This window comes from Pyrus communis, chromosome 9 (genome assembly GCF_041283825.1).
Source record: "Pyrus communis isolate YQ-2024b chromosome 9, ASM4128382v1, whole genome shotgun sequence".
NCBI lineage: Eukaryota > Viridiplantae > Streptophyta > Magnoliopsida > Rosales > Rosaceae > Pyrus > Pyrus communis.
The window spans coordinates 8,720,384-8,746,565 of NC_142573.1; the positions used below are offsets into that span (position 1 = coordinate 8,720,384).

At 36.9% G+C, this 26,182-nt stretch overlaps 3 protein-coding genes across 5 annotated transcripts; 2 read left to right on the forward strand and 1 right to left on the reverse strand.

The window, feature by feature from the left end:
- The first annotated feature begins 6,877 nt into the window (after positions 1-6,877).
- Positions 6,878-11,289, forward strand: LOC137739532 (BTB/POZ domain and ankyrin repeat-containing protein NPR1). The gene is made up of 5 exons (XM_068479137.2): positions 6,878-7,116; positions 7,198-8,220; positions 9,324-10,077; positions 10,290-10,487; positions 10,801-11,289. The coding sequence occupies exons 2-5, from the start codon at positions 7,669-7,671 to the stop codon at positions 11,070-11,072; spliced, it is 1,776 nt and encodes a 591-aa protein (XP_068335238.2). The 5' UTR covers positions 6,878-7,116; positions 7,198-7,668; the 3' UTR covers positions 11,073-11,289.
- Positions 11,290-11,897: 608 nt separating this feature from the next.
- Positions 11,898-15,229, forward strand: LOC137740308 (uncharacterized). Of its 3 annotated transcripts, XR_011069160.2 has the most exons (9): positions 11,898-12,943; positions 13,060-13,148; positions 13,258-13,396; positions 13,707-13,781; positions 13,910-14,031; positions 14,118-14,193; positions 14,362-14,421; positions 14,550-14,751; positions 14,951-15,229. XR_011069160.2 is itself a non-coding variant. In XM_068480170.2 (8 exons), the coding sequence occupies exons 1-8, from the start codon at positions 12,842-12,844 to the stop codon at positions 14,676-14,678; spliced, it is 792 nt and encodes a 263-aa protein (XP_068336271.2). In that variant the 5' UTR covers positions 11,898-12,841; the 3' UTR covers positions 14,679-15,229. The 3 variants fall into 3 exon arrangements, 2 of the variants coding, with proteins under 2 accessions (XP_068336271.2, XP_088555769.1); XM_068480170.2 differs by having other exon boundaries at positions 14,550-15,229; XM_088699643.1 differs by lacking the exon at positions 14,362-14,421 and having other exon boundaries at positions 14,550-15,229.
- Positions 15,230-21,606: 6,377 nt separating this feature from the next.
- Positions 21,607-25,684, reverse strand: LOC137738759 (uncharacterized). The gene is made up of 5 exons (XM_068478234.2): positions 25,327-25,684; positions 25,113-25,189; positions 22,358-22,452; positions 22,111-22,216; positions 21,607-21,971 (listed from the first exon to the last, which is right to left on the reverse strand). Exons 1-5 carry the CDS (start codon positions 25,490-25,492, stop codon positions 21,741-21,743), a joined length of 675 nt encoding a protein of 224 aa, XP_068334335.2. The 5' UTR covers positions 25,493-25,684; the 3' UTR covers positions 21,607-21,740.
- Positions 25,685-26,182: the final 498 nt, after the last annotated feature.

Below are 26,182 nucleotides of genomic sequence, written 5' to 3' on the forward strand. Positions count from 1 at the left end.
GCAGAAGGAGATAAAGAAGGTAGAATTTCATTGTTAATTGCAATGAAAGGCCACCCCAGGCACAGGGAAATCCACCCTGGCCCACTCCTTATCCTACACCCTCAAACTCGAGAAAATTTTCATTTGCACCAAATATTTATAATATAATTAGTTGAAAAACAAATTATATTAAAATTTTTAACTAATTGTATTGTATTATACTTGGTGTACTTCAAAATTTTATCAACATTTCCTAATATAAGGTTTCTCATTTTTTTTTTTTTACACGTGATGTTAAGGAGAATAAAAATAAAACTTTGTAACTCGAGTGCGTGAGTAAGCACCTTAACAAAATCACAAAAAAAAAAGCTCAATATCATTTCGAACCAACGTCATCTTAATTTGTCATTTGAATAAGTCAGTATTCAATATTTTACGGTTGTTGTGAACTAAACATAAGAATAAAATAGTTAGAGAGGATCCTCGCCAGATACCTTTGTGAGAATTCCAGATATCTTCCAATCACATCTGTTTATCATACATCGTGCAGTCAGTTTTAGTAAGGTACTATTTATATTTAATTTTAAATTAAAAAATTTATAATGATTTCTAACCACACAAAATACAATAAACGAATGTTATTTAAGAATCCCGAATCCTCATAAATAGGAGCCGACGAGAATCCTCACTCTAGATTAGTAACTGCCTTAAATGCTCAGTTACTTACATCATCATATGTTTAGGGGTGTGATATCCACACACCCCTTTTTACTTCTCCCGCACATTTTTAGTTTTTAACCGTCGAATCAGATGAATTGAAGAAGATCAACGGACAGAAATTAACAAGAGTGTGTGAGAAGTAAAAAGGAGTGTGTGGATAGCACACTCCTATGTTTATTGTAGGCTTAGACTTGATACATGTGCCTACTATACCGTAGCTGCCAAAGATCAAACAAAATAGACAAGTAAAAGAATGCCAAAATGTTGTAAATAAAATAAAGCCAACGTCGACCATCACAGAGGTTGTTCAGTGATTAGGGACGAATTCCATATCTGTATTTCTTAGTGTACATTATGTATTCGATTTCAGGCGCTGGTGAATTGCACGATAGAGATCTAGGAAAGCTGAAATATTTCTGTGAGTCTTTTCGCATCACTGAGGTTGTCTAGTGATTATGGACGAATTCCAGATCTGTATTTCTTACCTTACGTTATGTATTCGATTTCAAGCGCCGATGAATTGCACTATAGAGATCTAGAAAAACTGAAATATTTATGTGAATCTTTTTTATCCCCTGAAATGATGGACTGTATAACAAAACAACCAACTAATCTCTTATCAAGAAAGAAAAAATAAAGCCAACGTCATCTGAATCCAACGTGAGAACATAATAAAGTAGCCGTAGTATCAATGGTTGCTGTTTTTCAACCACAAATAATTGCAGCCGCCGCAATGATTGATGCTTCCTGATAGGTTCCCATGTCAAGAGAACGCGGAGTCAACCCACCCCAGGGTGCCCCCCTCCCTGCACCCCATAAACCAAAGGAAAGAGGAGGGAAAATCCTTAATATCTTGATTAATCACTATTTTATTCTTAATTTTATCTGATAACATAAATTAATCTTGATTATTATATAAAATTTTTGGTGCTGCTGAGTATGCTGACAGGTTAAATTTTGTCATTAAGAACATCCAGTTGTGTTTAAAGTTTGTCTTATTACTTGTCGAGTCAACCGTTTGCCCTGACCAGTTGGATGCACAGCACTCCCCTTTTTCGCTTGCAGAGAAGAGAGAGAGAACGAGAGAGAGAGAGAGAGAGAGAGAGAGAGAGAGAGCGGGTTTGTGCCATATTCCTTCAAATATCTTGCTGAATTTCGGGGCATCATCTTAGAAGCCTGAAGCTTTTATTGGTCAACTCTTAGGTCTTTCAAGCTTTTTTTTTCTTTTCAAAAGGGTGTCTTTGTATGCAATCTTAATCCTTTTTTCTTGGAATTTTGGTCAATATTTTTTCTAGGTTTTGAACTTTTGATTCATATTTTTGTTCACTATTGAAAGTTCGAAGCCTTGGATTTGATGGGTTATGAAGATTCAAGCCATATCTCTGCCTGGATATGGAGGATTCATTATCTCCAGCTGAGCTAGTTACCTAGCTTTTTGTAGAAATAGAAATTAATCCTCTTCGGTCAAATCCGAGATCAAATCTGGAAACTTAGTGTGAACTTCTGAGCCCTATATTGTTGTTAGAAGTGGAGAAGGTCGAATATGTCTTCTCCAGGAGATCCTCTTCGGTCAAAGTTTCATTACAAAACTTGAGAAGTGATCAAATTCGACGAACTTCATAATTATACTCATTCACAGACTTAAAGTCTTGGAAGCGCAAATGCTGCTAGTCGTGTCTTGCTTCAGGCAAGAATATGTCCTTTTGGTGATTAAAACGATCAGCCAAAGCGACCCATAGTGCATGTGGATCCTCCTCAGCAAGATATTCAGTTTGCAAGGCGTCATGGATATGTCTTCAGATGAAGATCATAGCAGCGGCTTTTTCAGCTTCGCCAACAAGGTTGTCCGTCTTTTCTTCGATGACAAGATGCAAGTTCTTTGCAGTGAGGTGGAGCTTCACATCTTGGACCCACTTGAGGTAGTTCCTTCCAGAGACCTCCAAAGCAGTGAAGTCGAGTTTGTTCAAATTCAACATGTTCCTGTCATAAAATAGATGGACAAGACGTGGCTAGTGTCATGAAGAAAAATCAATCCATTCACATAAGAGTAGAACATACAGGTTCTAATAGACATGTATTGGTTTAATTTTGCATGAAAAAACTTTGGTTTTTCATGGGTGATGTTTTTAAATGAAAACTTTTGATGTTTTTAAGTGAAAACTTTAGGTTTTCAAACAATGCATGTTTTTAAGAAACTTTAGGTTTATATGTTCCTGCAGGCAAACACAAATATATACACAAAAATATGCAACAAGAATATGCAAATAGAACTTCATGTCTACAATTATATTGAATTAATTATTTGGACTTCGGGCTAAATTTAAGGTGTCGGTGAAAAAATATAAAACTCATTGGTCCTAAAATAATTAGGTGAATAAACTCGGGGCCCAAAAGAAGGCCTAAGCCCACGAGTGGGCTGAGTAAATTCTCTGCTGTGAGGTCCAGGCCCATATTAGGTTGGATTTGGTTTAGGACTATAGTCCCTACGGTAAGAAAGGTAAAAGGGATAGGCAACAGTGGTTGGCCCAAGATTATGGGCTGGATAAAAAAAAAAAAAAAGGCTCGTGCAGGGGCAGTGATCTTATGCTACGAGTTGCAGGGAACGATAGGTGTCGTGCGGGGGCAGGGTTCCAATGCGGTGGGTATACGGGAACACCGAAGCCTAATTGGGCTTGTGTGGTGAGCGAGTCGAGAGAAGGGTTTGCAGCAGGCTTTGCGGCATACAAACCCAAAACCAAGTTTTGGTTTTAGATTGGTCCGAGAAGAACCAAAGCCCAAAGGGCTATGTTTTTTGACCAAAAGGGTAGCTTAGCGTGTGCTGGGTATGCGTTGCCGGGGAAGAACACCGAGATTAGTTGATGATGCCACGTTAGACGGCGTTTCCAAGGTCAGGACAGGCCATGGTTCGTAGGAGAACCAAGTGTTTGTCGACATAGATAAGATCTCAACGTCGGGGGACAAATGACCGAAGGAATTCAATTGAATTCAAATGAAAAACCCATGAAATTCTTCTAGAATTTCAAGAAATCGTTGGTGAAAACGATAGGTTTGTCCAAATTACACGACTGCTGGTCGTGTTTCGTCAGAAAAATCAACACGGAAGACCTGGGCTTCAGGCCGTGGTTGGGACAAGGTGCTTCAAACGCACCGTTTTCAGTTCAGGCTTACGCCCGGGGTTCGATATTGGGTTGGTCTTGGCTTGCTCACGGGCGTGGCCCATTGACATGGGTGATGCAGGTCATGGGTTCGAAAAACCCTAGGTTTCTCGATTTCAATTTTTTTTCTTTTTCTTCAATTCAATTCATATATAATTCAATTTGATGCATATGCAATTCAATAATTTTAAATGCATGTACATATATTTGATGCAATTCATGGTAAATATCAAATTCACATAATTCAATAATTATGAATATAATGCATACACAATTTATGTAGAATCTAAAATTCAAAAAATGTAAAGTTGGGTTATGCATTATGGTGAATGTTCATGCTATCAGGGCTGCAAAAATATCGAGATAAAAACCGTTGTTTTGAAAGAACCGAATTGCGTGATGATATGAATGAACTGGTTTGATGCAAAAAATCTCATCGTCAAATTCCTAAGCGCATCGATAGAAGCATGCTGTTAACGTGTTGTAGCCTATTTTATTTGACAAGGGGTAAGGGGGCCGGTGGCAAGGATAAGAGAGATTGAGAGAGATGTGTTTGTAGAATTGTAGAGGAATGTGTGTGTTATCCCTCCTACATAGTGCCTTTATTTATAGTAGTAAAAGGAGAGAAGAAATTTCTTCATCCCCAAGGAATACAAGTTGTAATGGGAAATGATAACTAGAATTAAATCTAATCTAGGATTTACACAATCACACTTAAACTAGGAAAGTTTACAACAAGTATTCAATATTTTACAGTTGTTGTTAACTAAACATAAGAATAAAATTGTTAGAGAGGATTCTTGTTGGATTCTTTTGTCAAGATCTCGAAGATCCTCTAATCAAATTCGTTTATCATACATTGTGCGACCAATTTTCGTCAAGTATTGTTTATATTCAATTTTAAATAAAAAAATTTACAATAATTTTTTATCACACGATGTACAATGAACGGATGTGATTTGAGAATCCCTGAAATCCTCACAAAGAGAATCCAACGAGGATCCTCACTCTAAAATAGTAGCTGCCTCAAATGCTCAATTACTTACATCATCATATGTTTATTGTGGGCTTAGACGTTGATATCTATGCCTACTAGACCGTAGCTGCCAAGATCAAACAAAATAGCTTTCTTACTTGGTACTTGTGCTAAATTTATTATTGATTTTTTTTTTGTCAAATTATTATCGATTTATTCTATCCTATCAAAATAAGAAAAACCAAACGACCATGTATGTATTGTTCACTTTCTCTCTACCTAAGAGTCCATTTTCATTGGTTGTGTGAGTGTCTCCAATCTCGCCACAATCCAGAGCCGCCGTCCCTAGCGATGGCTGGGGGCTGTGGTAGTTTAATCCTCCTACCTTTTGTCTTATCTTTTCTTTTCTTCACAACCTATCTCCACTTCGATCTGTAGTTATGGTTTATCGTGATATGTTGCGGCTTCTCGGGAGAGTGTGCAGAGTCCTGGTGTTCTCGCTGGCTCGGGTGTTCACCACACCACCACTTTCTCACTGTTTGTTGCCCTTGTTGGCAGCGTTGCCTGGGTTTTGTCACGAGCTTCTTCCCTTTTGTGGCTTGTTCCATCCTTTGTGGCTACGATCGAACATGTGCTTGTGGCAGCTTGCTGTGATTGGAGAAGAGTTTGTTGGTTGGCAGTGGGAAGGCTGGCTTATCGTGGTGGTTCACTGTAGTAGAGGCAATGGACACAAAAGTCTAGGGTTTCTTTTGATCTTTTGGGCTCTGTGTTGTTTAACTTTTGTCAAATCCCGACCCGAGCGGGACCACTTCCCAGGCCCGACTCCATCGTAGCACGATATTGTCCGCTTTGGGCCCCCAGCACACCCTCACGGTTTTGTTTCTGGGAACTCACACGAGAACTTCCCGATGGGTCACCCATCTTGGGAATGCTCTTACGCTCTGCTCGCTTAACTTCGGAGTTCCTACGGAACCCGAAGCCAGTGAGCTCCCAAAAGGCCTCGTGCTAGGTAGAGATGAGAATATACATATAAGGATCACTCCCCTAGGCGATGTGGGATGTCACAATCCACCCCCCTTAGGGGCCCGACGGTCTTCGTCGGCACACCACGACCAGGGTTAAGCTTTGATACCAAATTGTCACATCCCGACCCGGGCGGGACCATTTCCCGGGCCCGACTCTACCATAGCACGATATTGTCCGTTTTGGGCCCCCAGCACACCCTCACGGTTTTGTTTTTGGGAACTCACACAAGAACTTCTCGATGGGTCACCTATCCTGGGAATGCTCTCGTGCGCTACTCGTTTAACTTCGGAGTTCCTACGGAACCTGAAGCCAGTGAGCTCCCAAATGGCCTCATGCTAGGTAGAGATGAGAATATACATATAAGGATTACTTCCCTGGACAATATGGGATGCCACAACTTTGTTGGCTTGTTTGTGCTTGTACTTAGTTTTATTTGGACTTTGGTTTGGATCCACTTTTGCTTTGTGTTAAATCTTGTATCTGGACCCCTTGTGTGTACTATGTTAGCTGTTGCCTTGGAATTCTATTTCCAATTTTCCCAAAAAAAAGAAAAATCAACATAAGAAAAGTCCGAAGTGTATTAGAGACAAGTAAAAGAATGCCAAAATCTTGTAAATAAAATAAAGCCAACGTCAACCATCACTATTGCAAGTCTTCTCAGTCTAAAAAAAAATAGACTATCATTGCGAAACCGGTAGTTGGTCTTTTGTTAAAAAAGAAACGTCATCCGAAACCAACGTGGGAACATAATAAAGTAGCCGTAATATCAGTGGTTGCTATTTTTCAACCACAAATAATTGAGCCGCCGCAGTGATCGTTGCTTCCTGATAGGTTCCCATGTCAAGAGAACGCGGAGTCACGTCACCCGGGCTGCCCCACTCCCTGCACCCCAAAAACCCAAAGGAAAGAGAAGGGAAAATCCATAATATCTTGATTAATCACTATTTTATTTTTAATTTTATCTGATAACATAAATTAATCTTAATTATTATATAAAATTTTTGGTGCTGCTGAGTATGCTGACAGGTTAAATTTTGTCATTAAGAACATCCAGCTGTGTTAAAGTTTGTCTTATTGCTTGTCCAGTCCAGTCAACCGTTTGCCCTGACCAGTTGGATTCACAGCACTCCCTTTTTCGCTTTCAGAGAGAGAGAGAGAGAGAGAGAGAGAGAGAGCGGGTTCGTGCCATATTCCTTCAAAATCTTGTTGAATTCAGGGCATCATCTTTGTAGCCTGAAGCTTTTCTTGGTCAACTCTCAGGTCTTTCAAGCTTTTTTTTCCTTTTCAAAAGGGTGTCTTTGTATGCAATCCTAATCCTTTTGTCTTGGAATATTTTTCCAGGTTTTGAACTTTTGATTCATATTTTTGTTCACTATTGAAAGTTGGAAGCTTTGGATTTGATGGGTTATGAAGATTCAAGCCATATCTCTGTCTGGATATGGATGATTCATTATCTCCAGCTGAGCTAGTTACCTAGCTTTCTGTAGAATTAGAAAATAATCCTTTTGATTTGGTTTTTTGGATTTTGGTCAATATTTCAGCAACTGGGTAATTCCTGAAATTAAGTTTTGACTTTTTGAGAAATTGGTTATTAGGGTTCAGATTATTTCTCTTTCTTTTGCTAGTTTTGAGCATTTTACTGTGTTCGGAGAAATTGGGTAAATTTTGATATGATTTCTCCATAGGATTATGCAGTTTGTGGAGGAGAATTAACCCGATCTCGGGTTCGCTTAATAGGGTGATTTGGGGTTCTTGAATTATTTATTTATAGCATCTTTAAGCTTAGACAGGACTGCATAGATTTTGGAAGCCATGGATAATGTCAATGAACTGTCATCATCCTTGAGCTTTGCCTCCTCCTCCTATCTGTCAAATGGGTCTAGTAGTAACCATGCATCTGCCTCAGCCAGTTCCCCAACCGCGCCGAGTGTTGAACATTACTTGAGTCTAAGCAAACTGAGTGATAATCTTGAGAGGCTGTTACTTGATCCTGAGTTTGACTATAGTGATGCTGAGATTGTTGTTGAGGGTAACACCGTGGGTGTCAATCGGTGTATATTGGCTTCCCGTAGTCAGTTTTTTCAGGAGCTTTTTAGGAAGGGGAGTGATGATTCGAACAAGGAAGGTAAACCGAGGTATCTCATGTCTGAATTGGTTCCAAACGGCGGGGTTGGCTATGAAGCCTTCAAGGTTTTCTTGAACTACTTGTACACTGGGAAGCTTAATCCATCCCCTCGAGAAGTGTCCACGTGCGTTGATAATGGTTGTCCGCATGATGCGTGCGGCCCTGCTATTAATTATGCTGTGGAATTGATGTATGCTTCTTCCACTTTCCAGATGAAGGAACTTGTTCAGCTTGTTCAGGTTTGTTCGAGCTTCCATTTCTAGCGTTTCTCTTCTGCAAATGATTGTTCCATTCAATTATTTGTGTTCTTAAAATTACGAATGCAGGGCAAAGTTGTGACAGCTTTTTAAGTTGAATTGATTAGTTAAAATTGTCTGATTAAATTCATGCAGCAATAAGTACTGCTTTATATTAAAAGAAAATGCTCTAAGTTTAATTTTCATAGCACCTGCGTTTAAATTTGGTATGTATGATTGAAACTGCCAAATCGGCAAAGATTTTGATAGTTACGATCTAAAAACACTGCAAATTCAATTTTTTGTTCCGCAGAATTGATGAAACCTGGAATGTGATGATGAAATACTAACATATCTTCTCTGGCAAATTATTTTCTGATAAAAATTGAAACCTTTGAGCAACTTTCTTTCTGTCATATGTCCAATTCTGTGCTCTGGTTTAGTGCGCAGTAGCTTGTGTTGCCTATAATTTCTTAGTCACGACTTCTTTTATTGTTCTCAAAGGCTCTGAAGCTTCACAATTACTAAATGGGTACACCAACTGTTTGTTTTCTTCACCCGCCTAAGTTTCTTAATTATTTTCGGGTTTTCCACACTTTCCTTTAGTTTCAACTTGTGTGGGAATGCTATATTCTTGTTTTGTTTATTAAAGGGGTTGTTCTTGCTTTTTACGGTGCTATATCTTTTACAACAAGATTGATTGCAATTTTTCTTGTAAGCTTTATTTGGTTTTCCTCTGTAGTTTTGGTAGGATGATAATGTCTAAATAATTTACAAAGGGATCCTTGTCCTTTGCTTGTTTGTGCTCTTTCTTTTTCAGTTGTTTTTTAAACCTTAGATTTGAACGTGTTTGCAAGCCTTTTCAAGTTTGAGATTTCAACACATATTTAGTATAACCTACATATAACACACGTATCCAGCACTGCAGATGTTACTTTTTCATCACTTTGTTTTCGGGGGAATCAGTTGCTTATCTGTTCTTTATTACCTGTTTAGTGGCATTTTTATTCAAGTAATCAGCAAGTTAGTAATGTTTATTCTAGGTTTTCCAACAATAGCCAAAGTTTGGGTGTTTTTATGCTTATGATTTCCACCAATTTATGCAGCGCCGTCTTTCAAACTTTGTGGAGAAAGCTCTTATTGAAGACGTAATTCCAATTCTTATAGCTGCCTTCCACTGCCAACTGAGCCAGCTGCTCTCACACTGCATCCAGAGGATAGTAAGGTCCAAGCTTGACAACATGGCTATAGAGAAAGAGTTTCCGCATGAAGTTTCTAATGATATCAAATCGCTCCGTCTCAAATCTCACGAAAATGATGAATCAAGTATGATGGAAATTGAGTCGATAGAGGATAAGAGAATCAGGAGAATCCACAAGGCATTAGATTCTGATGACGTTGAACTGGTTGGACTTCTTCTCAAGGAATCTGATATTACGTTAGATGATGCTTATGCTCTCCACTATGCTGCTGCATACTGTGATCCTAAGGTTGTTAAGGAGGTTCTCGGTCTAGGCGAGGCTAACCTCAATCTTCGCAATTCCCGAGGGCATACTGTACTTCATGTGGCAGCCAGACGTAAGCTGCCAGCAGTGCTAGTTCCTCTTCTGGACAGGGGAGCCTCTGCCTTGGAAACTACTTCAGATGGTCAAACTCCTGTTGCAATTTGCCGGAGATTGACCAGACCAAAGGATTTTTTGGAGAACACAAAGCAGGGACAGGAATCTAACAAAGACCGATTATGCATCGATCTTCTAGAGAGAGAGATGCAGAGAAACTCAACCTCTGGGAGCATGTTGATCATATCAGAGGTGATACCTGATGATTTGCACGTGAGGCTGGACTATCTAGAAAATAGAGGTGACCATTCTTAATTTTTAGATTAAATCACTCCCTTGGATTACATTATTGAGTTCAGACCAGAAAGTTTTATTAAGTAAAAAGGTGAAAATTACCGGCACATTAAGCTGCCTAATTTTTAATGCCATAAAGACATTTACGCTCAGTGAGTTTTTGACTCTTGTCGTCGAAAAAAAAGACTTTAACAGCTTTGAGCTTTCATAAATTTGCAGTGGCATTTGCGCGGTTGTTGTTTCCTGCTGAGGCCAAGCTTGCTATGGAAATGGCTGATGCTTATTCAACATCAGTGTACACTGGCCTTGCGGCATCAAGAGGATCAAGTGGGAACTTACGAGAGGTTGATTTGAATGAAACACCCTCTGGACGAACCAAAAGACTACAAATAAGAATGCAAGCCCTTGTTAAAACTGGTATGACCATTTTACCTCCGCGACATATATCCCAATCCCTCTGTGATTACATGTTTCCTAGACGAGTGTTATAATGCGTTTCAAACTTCAAGCATTATTACGTGTCTAATCTCTTTGAAAATTACAAAATGCTTTCGATATGGTTTGTCATCTAACTTCCCTACTACTATGCTGAAGTTACTCCTAAAAGGATCAAGAGTCTTTGGAAAACTGTATTAAGTCTAAAGCTAGTTTAGCAAAGAGCATAACTTTTGTTTTGTGATGATCTCGGGCCAATTAATACTTACAATGTTACATCAAATGGTGATGGCAGTAAAAATGGGGCGGCGTTTCTTCCCCAACTGCTCGGAAGTCCTGGATAAGTTTTTGGATGATGAGATGGACATGGCTGATTTCATCCTCGACAAGGGAACTCCGGAAGAGCAGAGAATCAAGAGGATGCGGTTCTTGGAACTTAAGGACGATGTACAGAAGGCATTTTGCAAGGACATGGCTGAAAATAACCGGTCAGTTTTATCAGCGTCTTCGTCGTCGTCGTCTTCTCCGAAGGACAGGGTAAATCACAAGGTAAGGAGAAGGTGTTGATTATATTTTTGTAGTAAGCTGTTAGATTTTCATAAACTGTAAGTTGTATCTTTCCTTCCACATATATTTAGGAGACTATTCTTCTGGCTCTCTCTTTATCAAACAGATATGAATCTGTAATTCATAGCTTAAGGTATTTGGCTTGTATATTGTTTATAAGAAATTCAGTGTTAACCTTTCCACGAAATAACATTGTAACTCCAAATTTTCTTTACAAGGAATGCTTAGGCCTGTCGATTCTTTGTACGACCCATTAATCCGACACAAATCGACACAAAAATAATAGGTTTTGGGTTAATCCGTTAACGTTTTGAATATTTTTCGGGTCACCTGTTAGGAACTCGTTAACCAGTTGGATCGTTATTGGATCATCTATTAAGAACATGACAAGATATCGTTCATTAGATTTAGACATTAGGTATGACATTTCTTGCATGACCTATTAACTCGACACGAAAAGACACGACCTGTTAACAAATTGGGTCGTTATGGGGTCATCCTAATACAAATATGTTAAGATAACAGTTTTGACATGACTTGTTAAGATAATGAATATAATACAAAAACAACACAACACGACAAAACACGACTTGTTTGTTAGACCTAGGAATACTCACGGGCGTATATGCAATATTCCAATAAAAGGTTTAAGTGGAGTATCATTACAATACTACTAATGTGCGTGTGAGCGATTTACCGTGACACGGGAAATGACAATTTATATATTATGGACAAGTGTTAAGTAACCCCATCCTAGATCATAGATCAATAAGAAGCTAATAATTAATCATGTAAACCAATTATGGAAGCAAACTTGAGCCTTATCCTCTCTAGGTGCACAAACATTAGTATGGAACCAGGTGATCAAAGCGTGGTAGATCATTTTAGAATGAGAAATGCTAAAGGGATGAGAGAGTCTTAAAAATGGGGAAACTCTCAAAAGTGGGACACTTTTAAAAGTGGAACTTTCTCAAAAGCGGAACTCTCCATGAACTTTATGCCACCTCATAATTTAACGTCAAGTAATGCTAGAGAGACTAAATTTTGTAAACTAAATGACATGAAGTTAGTGATTGAATTATTACTTAAACATTGATAACATGCTCATTTTCTATTGGTGACACATAATTTAGTTTGCAAATTTATTCTCTCTATCATTACTCTTTAACGTCATTGAGATGGCAGAGAGTCTAGGAATATTCCTACTTTTGAGAGAGTTCTTTCAGTATTTCTCTTTTAAAATATGTTTTGATCTTGAGATAGTGGATTGTCTCAATGATTAGAACCAAAAACTGCTATAATAAGACAACTTTATCTAAATTTCTCTGTCTCAGATCACGAGAGTCCAATTGTTATGAGGGGCCCATCAATTTTCCAATACTTCAATTTTAATATAAAAAAAAACTTCCATTAAAAAACTTAAATTTGTTCGTTTCTTTGGTTCTGGAAGTCTCACATGATAAGTTGCGTTGCCTTGCGCAGCGATTCATCAGCTTGCTTGGGGCCGAAGCCTGATTGGGTCTCTCGTCCGCTCCTCATCGTCTCTTTTAACTCGCCACTGCTTTCTCGCGTTTCTGTCGTCCTTCTTTCCTTCTCTGCTCAACCCCCTCTGCCTACCCTTTTCAATTCTCCCTCTGAATTCACCAATTTTTCATCAACTTTTTCCACCAAAGGAGGCGTCTTTTGCTGATTGCTGCTCGAAATTCGACCTCGGTGTCGATTTTCGGAACGTTAGAGCAATTGGGTTGCTGGGATTTTGGGGCTTCTGAATGGCAATCCAATCGTACGACATGTTGCTGAAGAATTTCACACTCTCCAGCCCTTATGTTCCCTACACGTCGATGATTGTGGGTATTTTCGCTTGCAAATTGGTACGCCCTGCTTCTCTCGCTAAACTCTTTTGCTAATTGTTTCGATGGAAGCATGTAATGTGTAAATTTAGTCTCTTTTTCTTCAATTTTTGGTAATTTTTGTTGTTATTTGTCAGGTTTATGATCTTAACCACTTGCTTAGTGCTGCTTACTTTAAGAGCTATTCCAACCTTTCAAAGATGCAACGTATTGAGTGGAATAATCGGTGATTTTTTTTTTTCAGCCTAATCTAAATTACTTGCTGATTATTTTTCGGTTTTTGTTCATTCACTCATAACCCATGTGTGTTGTGTTTTGTTGTGCTGATTCTCCAGGGCTATATCAACTATTCATGCCCTTTTTATCACTGCTATGTCATTGTACTTGGTATTTTGGTCAGATCTTTATTCTGATCAGGAGCTTAAAGCTTTCGTTACGCTGCAGAGTTCCCCACTGTCTACATTTGCATTGGGGGTAAGTTTTGGACATTTGCATGTTTAAGCTTTGAATATGCTACTGGTTTTCGATATTTCATGTTCAGACTTGGATTTGCTTTTAGTTTCAATTTGGGGTTTTCTTGCATGTTTGAAATTTCAATTAATAATCAACTAAATGGATATCACTGGCAAATTGATGTGTAAGTGCATTCTAATTTTGAAGTCATACCAATAAGTTGAACCTCAATCGTATGATTAGAAATTTAGGCATTAGAGAAGCCAGTCATGCGAATAGTACGTAATTCTAACACACACTATGCTGCCTTTTGGTGGTGTCATTGTGGCAGGTTTCAGTTGGGTACTTTCTCACTGACCTTGCGATGATCTTTTGGTTTTACCCTGCTCTAGGTGGAATGGAATATGTAAGTGCGTTCTGGTTTGAATTGTTTGTCATCGGGATGAATTCCGTTACCGGTGTTGGACAAGCAGAACCCAATTTTATGAAGTGAATGACCTTGTCAATTTTATGGTGATCATATTAATCTTTCAGGTGGTTCATCATCTTCTTTCTTTAACATCGGTAGCATATGCTATGTTGACTGGCGAGGGACAGCTTTATACCTACATGGTTCTTATCTCTGAGACAACTACCCCCGGTATCAACTTGAGATGGTATTCATTTCTTACTGGAAATCCATTTTCAGAAGCTATGATTTCGTTCCTTACTGTTGATGCTAAGTATTGTTTTGATTGTGAAGGTATCTTGACACGACTGGAATGAAGAGGTCCAGAACATATTTGATTAATGGGGTTGTAATATTCATTGCTTGGTTGGTGAGTTAGATCTATCTGTAATGTTTCTACGACTTCCATCGTGTTCCGTTTCTTTAATTAAATCTTCTGCATTGTGTTTACGAAGGGAAGACATTTTGACAAATCTTTCCGGATTCGACTTTCCTTGTACCTTTGATCTTAGACATGCTTACGCATTACTCTGTGCAGGTAGCGAGAATAGTCTTATTCATGTATCTGTTCTACCATCTCTACTTGCACTATGAACAGGTGCGGAGCAGCTGGTCTGCTGACCTACAATGACTACATCTTAGAAGTTTAAGTTTCAAATTGATTATTTAATTAACATGCGATACGCAACTAGAAATATATTGAACCTGCATGAGCTTGTTTCACAGGTTAAACAAATGCACATAATTGGGAGACTCTTAGCTGTCGCAGTGCCACCAATGCTAGCGGTCATGAATGTGATGTGGTTTTGGAAGATTTTGAAGGGGTTGAAGAAGACATTAGCAAAGAGGCAGTGAAAGATCTTATTGATGGGTGACGTTGGTTCAAGAAGCGACCGAAGGTCTAAAGCGATTTGCGGTTTATCTGGATGTATGATACGCCCATTCTTGTTTCTCTGTCCCCACTTCTAGCATGTAAATGGTTTCGAGACTGATAATGAATACGTTTAGGGGTTCTGATTCAATGTGAACCCAAAAATATAGCAGATGTTCGAGAACCCTTCTGTTTTTCTTAGTTCCGTGCTTGGGATGGAGCTTGAATTAGTTTTTCGTTTTCATTTTTATCTCAGCATTGTGAGCAGGGAAGGGACAAGCACTTGTGTACTTCGCACCACCTTGTCAGTCATGAACAGCAGCGCCTTTATGTAACGTGCTGGTAAAGAAGTGGCGGTATTATGTCTGGAACAGAATATGTATATATGGTTCCTGTTTCAGTACCCTGGAGATAATTTAGTTTCATATGTTATAATATACTGTGGATGGCCCACATGAATGGTTCATTACTATTCATCCAAAGAAAAATTAGATGAATTATTATTTATATGAAGAAAAACGGATGGATTACTATTCGTGCACAATATTTCACTATTTATTTGAGGAAAGTTTGTGAAGTAAATAGTGTTGCTATGGTAATCTCTTGCTTATAAGATGAGAACATACAGAGGAAGGAAGAGAAGAGAAGACGAAGAAAGATGAGAGAATAACATACAGAAGAAAGAAAGAGGAGTTATGGAGGAAGGGAAGAGAAGAGGAAAGAGGAGAGATGCGGAAGAAATCACCAATAGCCAGGCTAGAGAGAAAAGAGAAAATAGTAAGAGTTATTTTGTACTTTTATTATTTCGGATAATGAAAGAAAATACTACTGTTGTCCTGAGGACGTAAGCACACTTGTCGAACCTCGTTAATATTGTGTCTTATTTACTTTATTCTACTGCACCCATATCGTCGACTTTACAATACATTATCAGCACGAGAAGCTCTCATGTCAATGGAAAGCACATGCCATAAATCTGATGAAGTACTACCTACCTCTCACCTCAGTCAGTTGGAATCTCACAAATAAGAAAATTTTTTCATTTCATCTTCATATATCTGTATGACTAATTTTCTTAACGTAAATATATATTTGGTTATAAACTATTATCATTATTATTGGCAGAAAATCTGACAGCCATGTAAATAGCCTATGAACTCCAACTTGCTGACCTTGGATTGAGATACTTCCTTCTTGAAAGTTGTTCATCCACCAGGTACCTATAACATATCAAATTTTTAGAAAATTCTAATGGTGCGATCATCGCAAATGTCTGAAACACTAACCTAGTTTCCAATTCTGTGGAAAATTGGACAACCATCTTATGAGTACCTCCTTTTTCAGTAGCTCAAATCGAAATTGTTTCTTCACGAAAGTTGATCGGTATCCTCCTATCCATATCATACTAAAATTTGAGCTAAATAACGGCTTGATCTTCTCATAAGTTGTTGACACTACTCTTGACTCCAAAACTTATGAAAACCGTTTCGACTTTTTTGAAATTCACCGGAGGAGGAACACCAATTGGGACTTATTGTTACTATTACTACCTGGGTAACTAAAAGAACTTAGAACTATGAAATGAAAATAAAATAAAAATGATGAAACAATAGAAAGTGGCAGACAAAGAAAAAGAAAAAAAAAATAGAGACTTAATCATTGCCTTTTCTGTTTTGGCATATTTATGTGAATGGTACTGGTTTAAAGCCCTATCACAAGTTGTATTTATTTACAGTGTGTGAAATTATTACCCTTTGCTTTAAAGCTTTGATATTTATGTGAATGGTGCTGAATCAAAGCCCTTGTCACAAACTTTATTTACTTAAAAGCAATTTATTTACCATGGTTGGAATTACCGTCTATTGCTTTAATTTATTTAGTGTACTACATTTTATGATGCGTATATAAAAGGACCCGAAGTTCCTTGATCATATTAGAACCTAAAATTTCTTGATCCTCATCATATAAAATGATTTGACCTGAAGTTCCACCATAAAAAATGATTAGACCTGAAGTTCCTAGATCATCATTATATATAAAAAAATCAGATCCAAAGTGCCTCGATCAAATCAAAACCTGAAGTTTTTGAATCAACTGAGAGAGTAGCAGTTCCTCAATTAAATCAAAATGATGGCCATAAGTGCCTCAGTCTATAAACTATTAAATGAGGGCCATAAGTTGATTGATTAATGTAAATGAGGACTATAAGTTTTTTTTTTTTTTTAATCCATGTACATATTAAGTATGGGTATAAATTCTAAAAATATGAACCTAATAATGTCAATTTTGAGAATAAATTTCGAGTACATATGAATAATGTTTTGATCTGAAGTTCAAAATATGAATAATGTTAAGAAGTTGAAGTTCTAGCATTTTATGTAGACATATGATATATGTGTTATGGGTTAATTATCGCAATTTCCATCATACCTGAATTTCTTCCTTTGGGGAATAAGAAAATGGTAAACTTAGCAAAATCCGATTTTGTGACCATTGACATCTTACACAAGAGATACTTTCATGAATTCATAATGTTCGAGAATTCATGTGGAAGCATATGATATTAGAAACATTTATACTTAAAGGCTCATTGAATTATATTCATGGAACTAGGTGTTTCCATCGTTTCCCCATTAATTCATTAATTATGGAACTAGAAGTTTCCATGGGTTCTCATATATACAAGCTAAAGTAGAAGCTTTCTGACATGTATAAAATCAAATGGGAAAAAAAAATTTATACATACACATGCGTTACAACTACAAAAACAAACAAATGGGGGTGCCTTCACAAAGGTTGCTCATGTGACACCCCCAGTACTTGGCAAAACACTAGAAGGGGAAGACACCAGTTGTCTTCGAAATCTAGCCACGAATCTCTAGTGATCACTTTGAATCCGATTTTTGGATTCCTGCAGCTGGTCGAGCTTTCTTTTCATGCTCGTCGAGTAAATATTTGCAAGTTTGTGCAACTCTTTGTTCTCGTGCTTAAGCCCTCTAATTTTTTGTCTAAGACTTGCCACGTCAGCCATTAATGTTTTGAATTAGCGAATTCAAGCAAGTAGGCGTTGTCCTATGTTGGATACAGAACCCGCACACTAAACACTAAAAGTCAAAGAGTCTTGAACAACCAGTTCATCAGACGTCTTTGAAAGTATTATTTTATCTTTAGGAGTGAGAAGGTTCCTAGCTACTGCTGTAACCGTTATATCATCCCTCATCATATAGTCTCCAACCGTAAGAGGGCCATTAGAAGATAAAAAGGACAAGCGCCATATATTATCCTGACGCGACTTGTGTGTATCTCCTCCGAGACTCAAATCTAAATAAAGGTTGGATGGGCAAGCCATTTTCAGAAATAATGAAAGAAAAAGGTTTGATAGAATGAAATCTCAAAAATACAACAGAGACAATTTTTACAGGCGGGCAACCTTTAAAGCATGCATTTTGAATACAATTGATACCTCTACAAAAGGAGAGACAACATAGCCACCTGTTCAAAAATTGAAGAGACACCGCTCTTCGAATTTTAAAAGCCGGATTTTTCTGAATAAAGTTTGTCAACATTTCTCAGACGCAATCTTAACTTTCTAGATATCAAGGACAACTCTGTCAAAATATTTTTGGCAAAGTTAAAATGCTTAAAGTTCACTATTCCAACTACACCACTGTTGGCGACAAGCATGGGTGACAAGGTCACAACGACACCACTACTTACTACTGGGAAATCCTTATATATGTCGACTTTCGTCTTCCATGGCAAAGCACACCTCCAAAACGCCTAACTTATCTTCCTTGCCGAGAATGCATCTGCAACAACACCTCTCAACATATTCATTCTTCTTTCTCTTGAATACCTCTTCAACCAAGTCCCTCAAAATGTCAAACTCATTTTCTCAGCAAGAAACCCCTTTCAATCAAAAAGGTTTACACCAGCATCAAAATCTTATACTTTTTCCTTCAAGAGCAAAAGTATCCCGTATTATCAGGGTTGAGAGTAAAAGTACCTCATATCATGCTCTTTCCTGGTCTTTTCCTTTGCCCTTGCTCTTACTTGCAAGACAAGGAGAAAGAAAGCAATCAGTCGAAACCTGAAATCAAACTTCCCGTCTAGAACTGATTGCCTGATTGCTTACCTTGCATTACTCTCAAATAGTCATCTTCAGCTATTATTGAAGCTGGGTCTCAAGTCATCAACATCGCAGAATAATTGGTACGTTGTTGGCTCTTTACACTAAAGCTGCCAAGTATGGATGAGTCACCAAGAAGTGATGGACCATCCAAGGGCAAAGGTTGCGCACCACTTTTACTGTGCTAGAGACTGAAGCAAAAAGATCAACAATGAGCCCATAGAAGTCCAAAGCGAGAAAATTGGTGGCTGACTGAGTGAATGGAAGACTAAAGTTCAATGATGAGAATCCTACTCATAGCCCCAACAAACATTATCAGTTTATATAATTCACATGATTTACAAAAAGGTAATGAAAATTACTAATTGATTACAAGTTACAGAGTTGCCGCACGGATTGAAGTCTCAGTCAGATTATCCATAGACTTGACACTACTAAACTATTGCATGCCCAAAGCATGACAGTCGCCGCATGGATTTAAGTTCCAAAAGGATAATCCATGGACACGGCAATTTTAATATATCTCATGCCTGAAGCATAATTGATGTGTATGTTCCAATAATTCAACTCCGTAGAAGTGGAGATTAAAAATCCAAGCTCTATAACACTCTAGAGGAGGTTATGACCCAAATTCTCAAACAATTCATCTAATAAGAGATGACTGTCCTGGAAGAGACAATGTAAAGCCCCTGAAAAGGCAAAGATATCCAAAGTAATGAAATGCTTATAAATATGCATGCGCATGCACATGAGAATTATGGAATCAAGAATTGATGATTACCAATGTTAATTTTGGTTTTACAGCAACTACTAAATTCATCAATGAGCTGTATTGATATTGAGCCACATTCTTTTGTTCGTTGACTAAAAAGAAAAATTATTGGTCAAAATAGGTAAAGGCAATTCCATTACAATTTATTAAGAACTTGGAAAAATGGACCTATAGTACAAATCGCCAAATGATGTTAAACCCAGAAGGTTACATATTGGCATTTGTAATACAATGAAATACACTCACATGATATGACACAAGGTTTCAAATTGAAACCTGATATTGTAATACACTCCTGGAAACATGATTTCTCATTGTAAAGCTTGTTCATTTCAGTGGAGAATTATACATGCTCGAAGCATATCTCCACAAGTAAATCCCTCAAGTATATGGAAACAAGTTGCTCTGTATAAATTCCAAAGGAGAATGTGTCATAAAGTGTAGAAAATCCATGAAGGATTCAAATAGCTTGAAGAAGGAAGGGTAAAACATAAATTATGTACTCAATACCAATGAATGGTATAAATTGCCTTAATGAGTACTTTCATTATGATATTGTTGCAACACATTAAATCTCTTGCAAGAGTTGATATTAGATTGAAACTCCTGAAGAATCTAGAAAGATTATAAAGTGTTGAAAGGAATATTGTCTCGAGCTGCAGATCGAACAATATGCCAACACGAATCTTACCCATGATGTTTATGGTATTAAAGAATCAAGTAGATTGAAGATTATGAGTTGAATACTTAAAATGATTAACCAATATTTAGACACTAAAAAAGATCATTCATCCTCGTGAGGGAAATGATAAATTGATATTTGGTCCAGGAGTACCATATCTTAATGAAGTATGTGTCTTATTGTATTTCGCGCAATACATTGAATCAGATGTTACACTTTCTTTGGAGCATAATACCAACAAATGGGTATTGCAATGACATAAAGTTTATTTATTGATGTCTCCAAGAAAATATAAACATGTGCTTGTTCTATTCCAAAGAACTAATTAATAGTTATGGTCTTATTGGGCAAGCAAAATTTGAATACCTCTCTAGCATGAATACAAATCGCTTTCATAAATGATTTGTATTTACATATGGAAATAAATTGATCCTACAACGATCAAGAAAGCAACATTTATTGCCACATCTTCATATCTCACAAAAATACAAGAGTTTGGCTAAAACTTGTGGCCATTAAAATTTGGAGCGCATGTGAACCACCTTCAGAAGCAAACACGCCAGCTATCATGAATAGTATCAGATTACATCAATATAGTAATCAGTCAAATTAAAGAATTCGAAATCAGGAGAGGTACTCATCAGGGGGAGCATTCAAAACATATCAAGGTTTTAACAAGTCAACCGAAATTGACGTATGACCATTCAAAAAGGAATGTTCTAATATAATATGTGGATGGGCCACATGAATAGTTCATTACTATTCATCCATAGAAAAATTAGATGGATTATTATTCATATGAAGAAAAAACGGATGGGTTACTATTCATTTGAGCAAAGTTTGTAAAGTGAATATTGTTGTTATAGTAATCTTTTGCCTATAAGATGAGAGCATACGGAAGAAGAAAAATGAGAAAAGAAGAAGAAAGAGATGAGAGAAAAACATATAGAGGAAAGAAAAAGAAGTTATGGAGGAAAGAAAGAGAAGAGGAAAGAAGAGAGATGCGGAAGAAATTATCAGTGAGCCAGGCTAGAGAGAAAAGAGAAAATAGTGAGAGTTATTTTTCACTTCTATTATTTCAGATAATGAAATAAAGTACTACTACTGCCCCGAGGACATAGGCACACTTGCCGAACCTCGTAAATATTGTGTTTTATTTACTTTATTCTACTACACACGTATCGTCGACTTTACAACATCATAAGATTTGTATAAATAATGTTTCTTCCAGCTTATGTTTATGCTTCACTGTCTGTAAATCGAAAAGGCTGATAACGCATTTGCAAGATTGATGGCAAAATTGAAAAGGCCGATAACGCATTTGCAAGATTGACGGCAAAATTGAACATCTATAGCGTTCGTCGTAGTACTAATTGATCGTGTTTTTTTTTTACAGTAGACCAATTCTTATTGATAAAGCAAGGATTTATAGATATTTCTAGCTATAGCGGAAGAAACAATGTTCAAATGGTTAAGTCTAAGTTTATGTGATTGCCTGCAACTTGAATGTTACTGAAATTGCCAGTTGAGGTTGATTCCGAACTAGAGTGCTCATCAGCTGAAGGCCGAAACTGTCTCTCTCTTTGGTTTCGGTTCGTCACCGGATCAAACGACAATGAGAGCTCACAAAGTCCGTACAGTTGACAAGTTCGATCATCCATAGACAATCTGCTGAGTTCTGATGTATGAGTATTCTGTAAAGACAATGTGAAAACCAATTAAACTTGTGAAAAAACAAGTGTTAAAATTTAACATTGAACCCAGAAAAGCTCTCTCTCTCTCTCTCTCTCTCTCTCTCTCTCTCTCACACACACACACACACACATGAAGTACCTGGTGTATAGCATGTTGCTTGCCAGCAGCTTCCTCGTCAGAGTCAGAATGCAGTACATGTTCCATGTCTTTTAGCTCATCGTATCTTACATAATTCTCTGATGACCTGCAGAAGATAAAAAACAGACCAAAAGAAAAAAGGTTTTCCAATGTTTGATTAACTTGAAATACAAAGCTAGATAATGCATGGAGATTATATGCTTAGTTACATGAAATCGTATAGTTGGGAAATATTTTGTGTATATACCTTTGATGAGTTTGACTTGGGAAAGCGGAGAAGACACTACTGCTGTGATCTTCAGAAAAAACATTGATGTTGTTATCCTTGAAGCTCCTGTACATCTATCAATAAAACCCCCAGAATCTACCAATTCAGTACGCAGTACTTACATGCACGTAGAAGAATCGATCTACTACTGACTAGTATATACATATTTTTTTTTAAAACAAATAGTATATACGTATTAGATCCATCAAAATTAATGTTTTCAAATCATGTTTTTGGTAATTTCATAACGTCCACTTATAATATCTTATTACTCTTGTGGTGTAACAAAACGTCCATGTTGTAATAACCAATATCTTTGGTTTATTAATAATTGAGTTGTGTGATCGTCTATGTCACTGAAGTTCAAGGAAAAGTTTTATAGAATGACAATAAGATCAGCAATACTTTATGGCTTAGAATGTTGGGCAGTCAAAAAATCAATATGTGCAAAAAATAAGTGTGGGGAAGATAAAAATGTTTCGTTGGATATGTGGGCACACGAGAAAAGATAGGATTAAGAATGAGGATATCCGAAGTAAAGTAGGAGTGACCACAATTGATGATAAAATGAGAGAAAATTGATTAAGGTGATTTGGACACGTGACCCGAAGACCTACAGATACTCCGCTAGGAGATGCGACTATGAGATGGAAGCTCAAAGCAAAAAATGTAGAGGAAGGCCTATGAAGACTTGGAAAGAGACTTTAATAAATGATATAGAGTACTTGAAGCTAACGAAAGACATGACGTAAAATTGAGCGCAGTGGTGTGTTAGGATTCATGCAGCTGACCACATTTAGTGAGTTAAGATTTGGTTGTTATTGTTGTTATATTCTAAACTAAAAAAAAAATCTGAAATTAATCGAAATAAACAATGGAAGAAGGGGTTTGGCACTGCCAGAAAAGAGAGGTGTACAAGAAACTCCTTGATGGTCATATTAATCATATGATTCACTTCTTTATTCAAGCATTTGATCAGGAGTGGCTTCAAGCATTTGCAGTTTGGTTCCATTCCTTACTAAGCCTCTTGTGTTTTAATTTGTTTTACTGACCAACAACCCATCAAATCTCAAGACCTCTTCCAACAATTTTAGTCGAGACTAGTCAACTGCCCCTTGTGTTTTATTTCACTCTCTCTTAATCTGCTTAACCTAGCCATAATCTAATACCAATATGACCCCTTTTTTATTTAACTAGCTAGCTTGAGACGATTTGGTCATTCTCCTATATATACATACATAGAGAGAGAGAGAGAGAGAGAGAGAGAGAGAGAGAGAGAGAGAGAGAGAGGATAAGGTAATTAGGAACATATATAATTAATCTGTCTTATATAGTTTATGACGAAGTCAATTGCATTTGAAGGACTGGTTAAATCATCATCAGCTAATTAATTAACCTGAGTTATTTTTCGATAAAAAGTAATCAATCTGAGTTAGCACCAGCGGAAACTATATATTATATGTATACTAACAGCAGAAGTGGAAGTATGCCTAAGTTTTTTTCTTTTGTGCCAGAATATATTTTATTAATCATTATAATTATGGTAATGATCGTAAAAGAAAAAGAACTATCAGCTTTTAGGCCTTAATTTTTGCGGCTCAACTAATCTTCCGAACTGTTTCCTATACGACTACTTAGCCCGTTTGTTGCATCAGAACTATTTAAATACCTCTCTAGGGCCTCCCCGAGCTCTATATTAGTTTTCTTTGACATGTTGCTAGATATATAGTTATGTTGTTAAGGCCGAACAACATTTAAACGTGATTTTACTTAATTCATTATCTAAGGCAATTTGACAACATAATATGTTTGACAGTCTAATAACATAATATTACTAATCTAAAATTAACAGAATCAAAGAAAGTCTAAATGGAAAAGAACAAAGCTACCATCGAATGTGTGTATACACGTACTCTTTTAATAATAGATTGAAACCTACACATAGGGCAATTAATAATATACGAATTAGGACACTGCCCACATTTCTACTTTTTCAATAATGGCAACGGCCTTATAAGCCAATATACGAAGGAGATATGCAGCTAGCTAGATAAAGATAGAATCATCCCTGTGAGCCTTATGCAGCTAGCTATTTCTTGTTATGTCTACTGTTTTTGGGAACAAGACAAAGTTCTAAGGTAGAAATTAAAGAAAACGAGAAAGGAGTACACAGGAGGTAACCAAAGTGTAGGTTAAAATTAGCCGAAAAATACTCTCATCCATCATCCTTCCATTTCTCCATAATATTCATGATCCTCCATCTTCTTCCAAACCACAATACCTCCACCCCTTAATTTCTTCGGTTTCAATTTTCCAGAATCTCCCTTTTTCTCTTACAAATTTCACTTCTTGATCCTTTTTAAAATTAACCTAAGAATGATATATTTTATATATCGTATTCCAATTTCCAACTGATGAAATTTTTAATTCCTTACCATATATAGAATTATAAAAATTAACTTGATGATCCTTTTCAATTCAATAGAGATAATCTCATCATTAATGGAGCGAAGGAATGATTTATATTAGAACAAAACCCTAATCACACTAACTTAGGCTAAAAGTACTGCATATATCTGATTCTGTTTTGCTAGCCATCCATTGGGTTTTTTTTTTCCTTCTCTTTTTGGATCTGTCAATAATGGTAAGTTAATTGTAGGGTTTTGATCGGCCTTACAAGTATCGAATTAATTTTATACAATTTCTTTTCATGTAGTAATATGAAAATTTATACCTGCAGATGGCTTTTGACATGAGAAATTTCCAGTCCCTTCACACTCATCATCTGCAAAATCCGCTTGGGAGTGGCCTCTGCCGAAATCAAGACATACTTAAATATTGAATTTCTATGAATTCAAGATAGCTTAGATTATATATACAGAATACATATTTATATATATAATCTAAGCCAACTCAAGCGACCAATTATGTATATGAATTGCACTTACTGTATTTTCCGCCAAGGCTTTGAACGGCTTCAACAAAGAGTTCATGCAGGTGAGATGTCCACCGCAAGCGTGGAAGCTCAGATTTGTGGTATTTCCTCACTCCAATTCTATGAGAACTACCTTTCATAATTTCTTTCTTCGACATCGTAATCGTATTCGTATGCATATATTCGGAATAATGCTTGAGGATCCTCCTCGGAGCTCTTCAGATCTCTTCACATGTAGTACAAGCTTTGTGAGGAATGAGCTAATATACGAATGGGTAGTAGTATGGCAAGCTACCTAGAATTAATATGAACGCAGGCAGCAGCTAGCAGCAACCATAAAAATGTTGATCAGTCTACGACCGATGACTTATAAGGGGCCTGTTACAACTACTTTTCGTTTATAATTGCTTTGTTTTGGTCATATATATGTTTCTATTCTATTTTTTCTTTTTGATGGAGTGTTTGGTCATGTATTCATATTGAAATATTCTGCTACTTAACTTATAAATAAGTAAAAAACAAGGCTCTACTTTTAGAAAATGCTGGGGAATATTTGTCTCGGACCATTTCCTTGCTCTTTGCAAATTACTAATATGTTATTTTATAAAATCAACCTCCGATTAAGCAATGACTGATATATCCCCATATAATTAATTAAGGTTTCAATTTATTATATTGTCTTGAAATTTTTAGTCAAATCAAACAATTATTTAAGAATTGAAGCAGATATACATGTGATCGATGAGAATTGTTTACAGAACAAGTATAAGATGGAAATTAAGTGCCTTGAGAGACCATTGTATATTGAACTGACTGAAGCAACGAAAGTCAAGAACATGATGTAATAGTGCAACTATGTAGTACTTAGG

Bases quoted from the DNA above. Each gene is read 5' to 3' on its own strand.
- LOC137740308 (XM_068480170.2), top strand. From the start codon at position 12,842: ATGGCAATCCAATCGTACGACATGTTGCTGAAGAATTTCACACTCTCC. The intron at 12,944-13,059 runs GTACGCCCTGCT...GTTATTTGTCAG, and splicing joins GTATTTTCGCTTGCAAATTG to GTTTATGATCTTAACCACTT. The intron at 13,782-13,909 runs GTAAGTGCGTTC...TTAATCTTTCAG, and splicing joins CTCTAGGTGGAATGGAATAT to GTGGTTCATCATCTTCTTTC.
- LOC137738759 (XM_068478234.2), bottom strand. From the start codon at position 25,492: ATGCATACGAATACGATTACGATGTCGAAGAAAGAAATTATGAAAGGT. The intron at 22,453-25,112 runs GTATAAATTTTC...TTTTATTGATAG, and splicing joins ATGTCAAAAGCCATCTGCAG to ATGTACAGGAGCTTCAAGGA. The intron at 21,972-22,110 runs GTACTTCATGTG...TTGTCTTTACAG, and splicing joins AGCAACATGCTATACACCAG to AATACTCATACATCAGAACT.
- LOC137739532 (XM_068479137.2), top strand. From the start codon at position 7,669: ATGGATAATGTCAATGAACTGTCATCATCCTTGAGCTTTGCCTCCTCC. The intron at 10,078-10,289 runs GTGACCATTCTT...ATAAATTTGCAG, and splicing joins GGACTATCTAGAAAATAGAG to TGGCATTTGCGCGGTTGTTG. The intron at 10,488-10,800 runs GTATGACCATTT...TGGTGATGGCAG, and splicing joins GCAAGCCCTTGTTAAAACTG to TAAAAATGGGGCGGCGTTTC.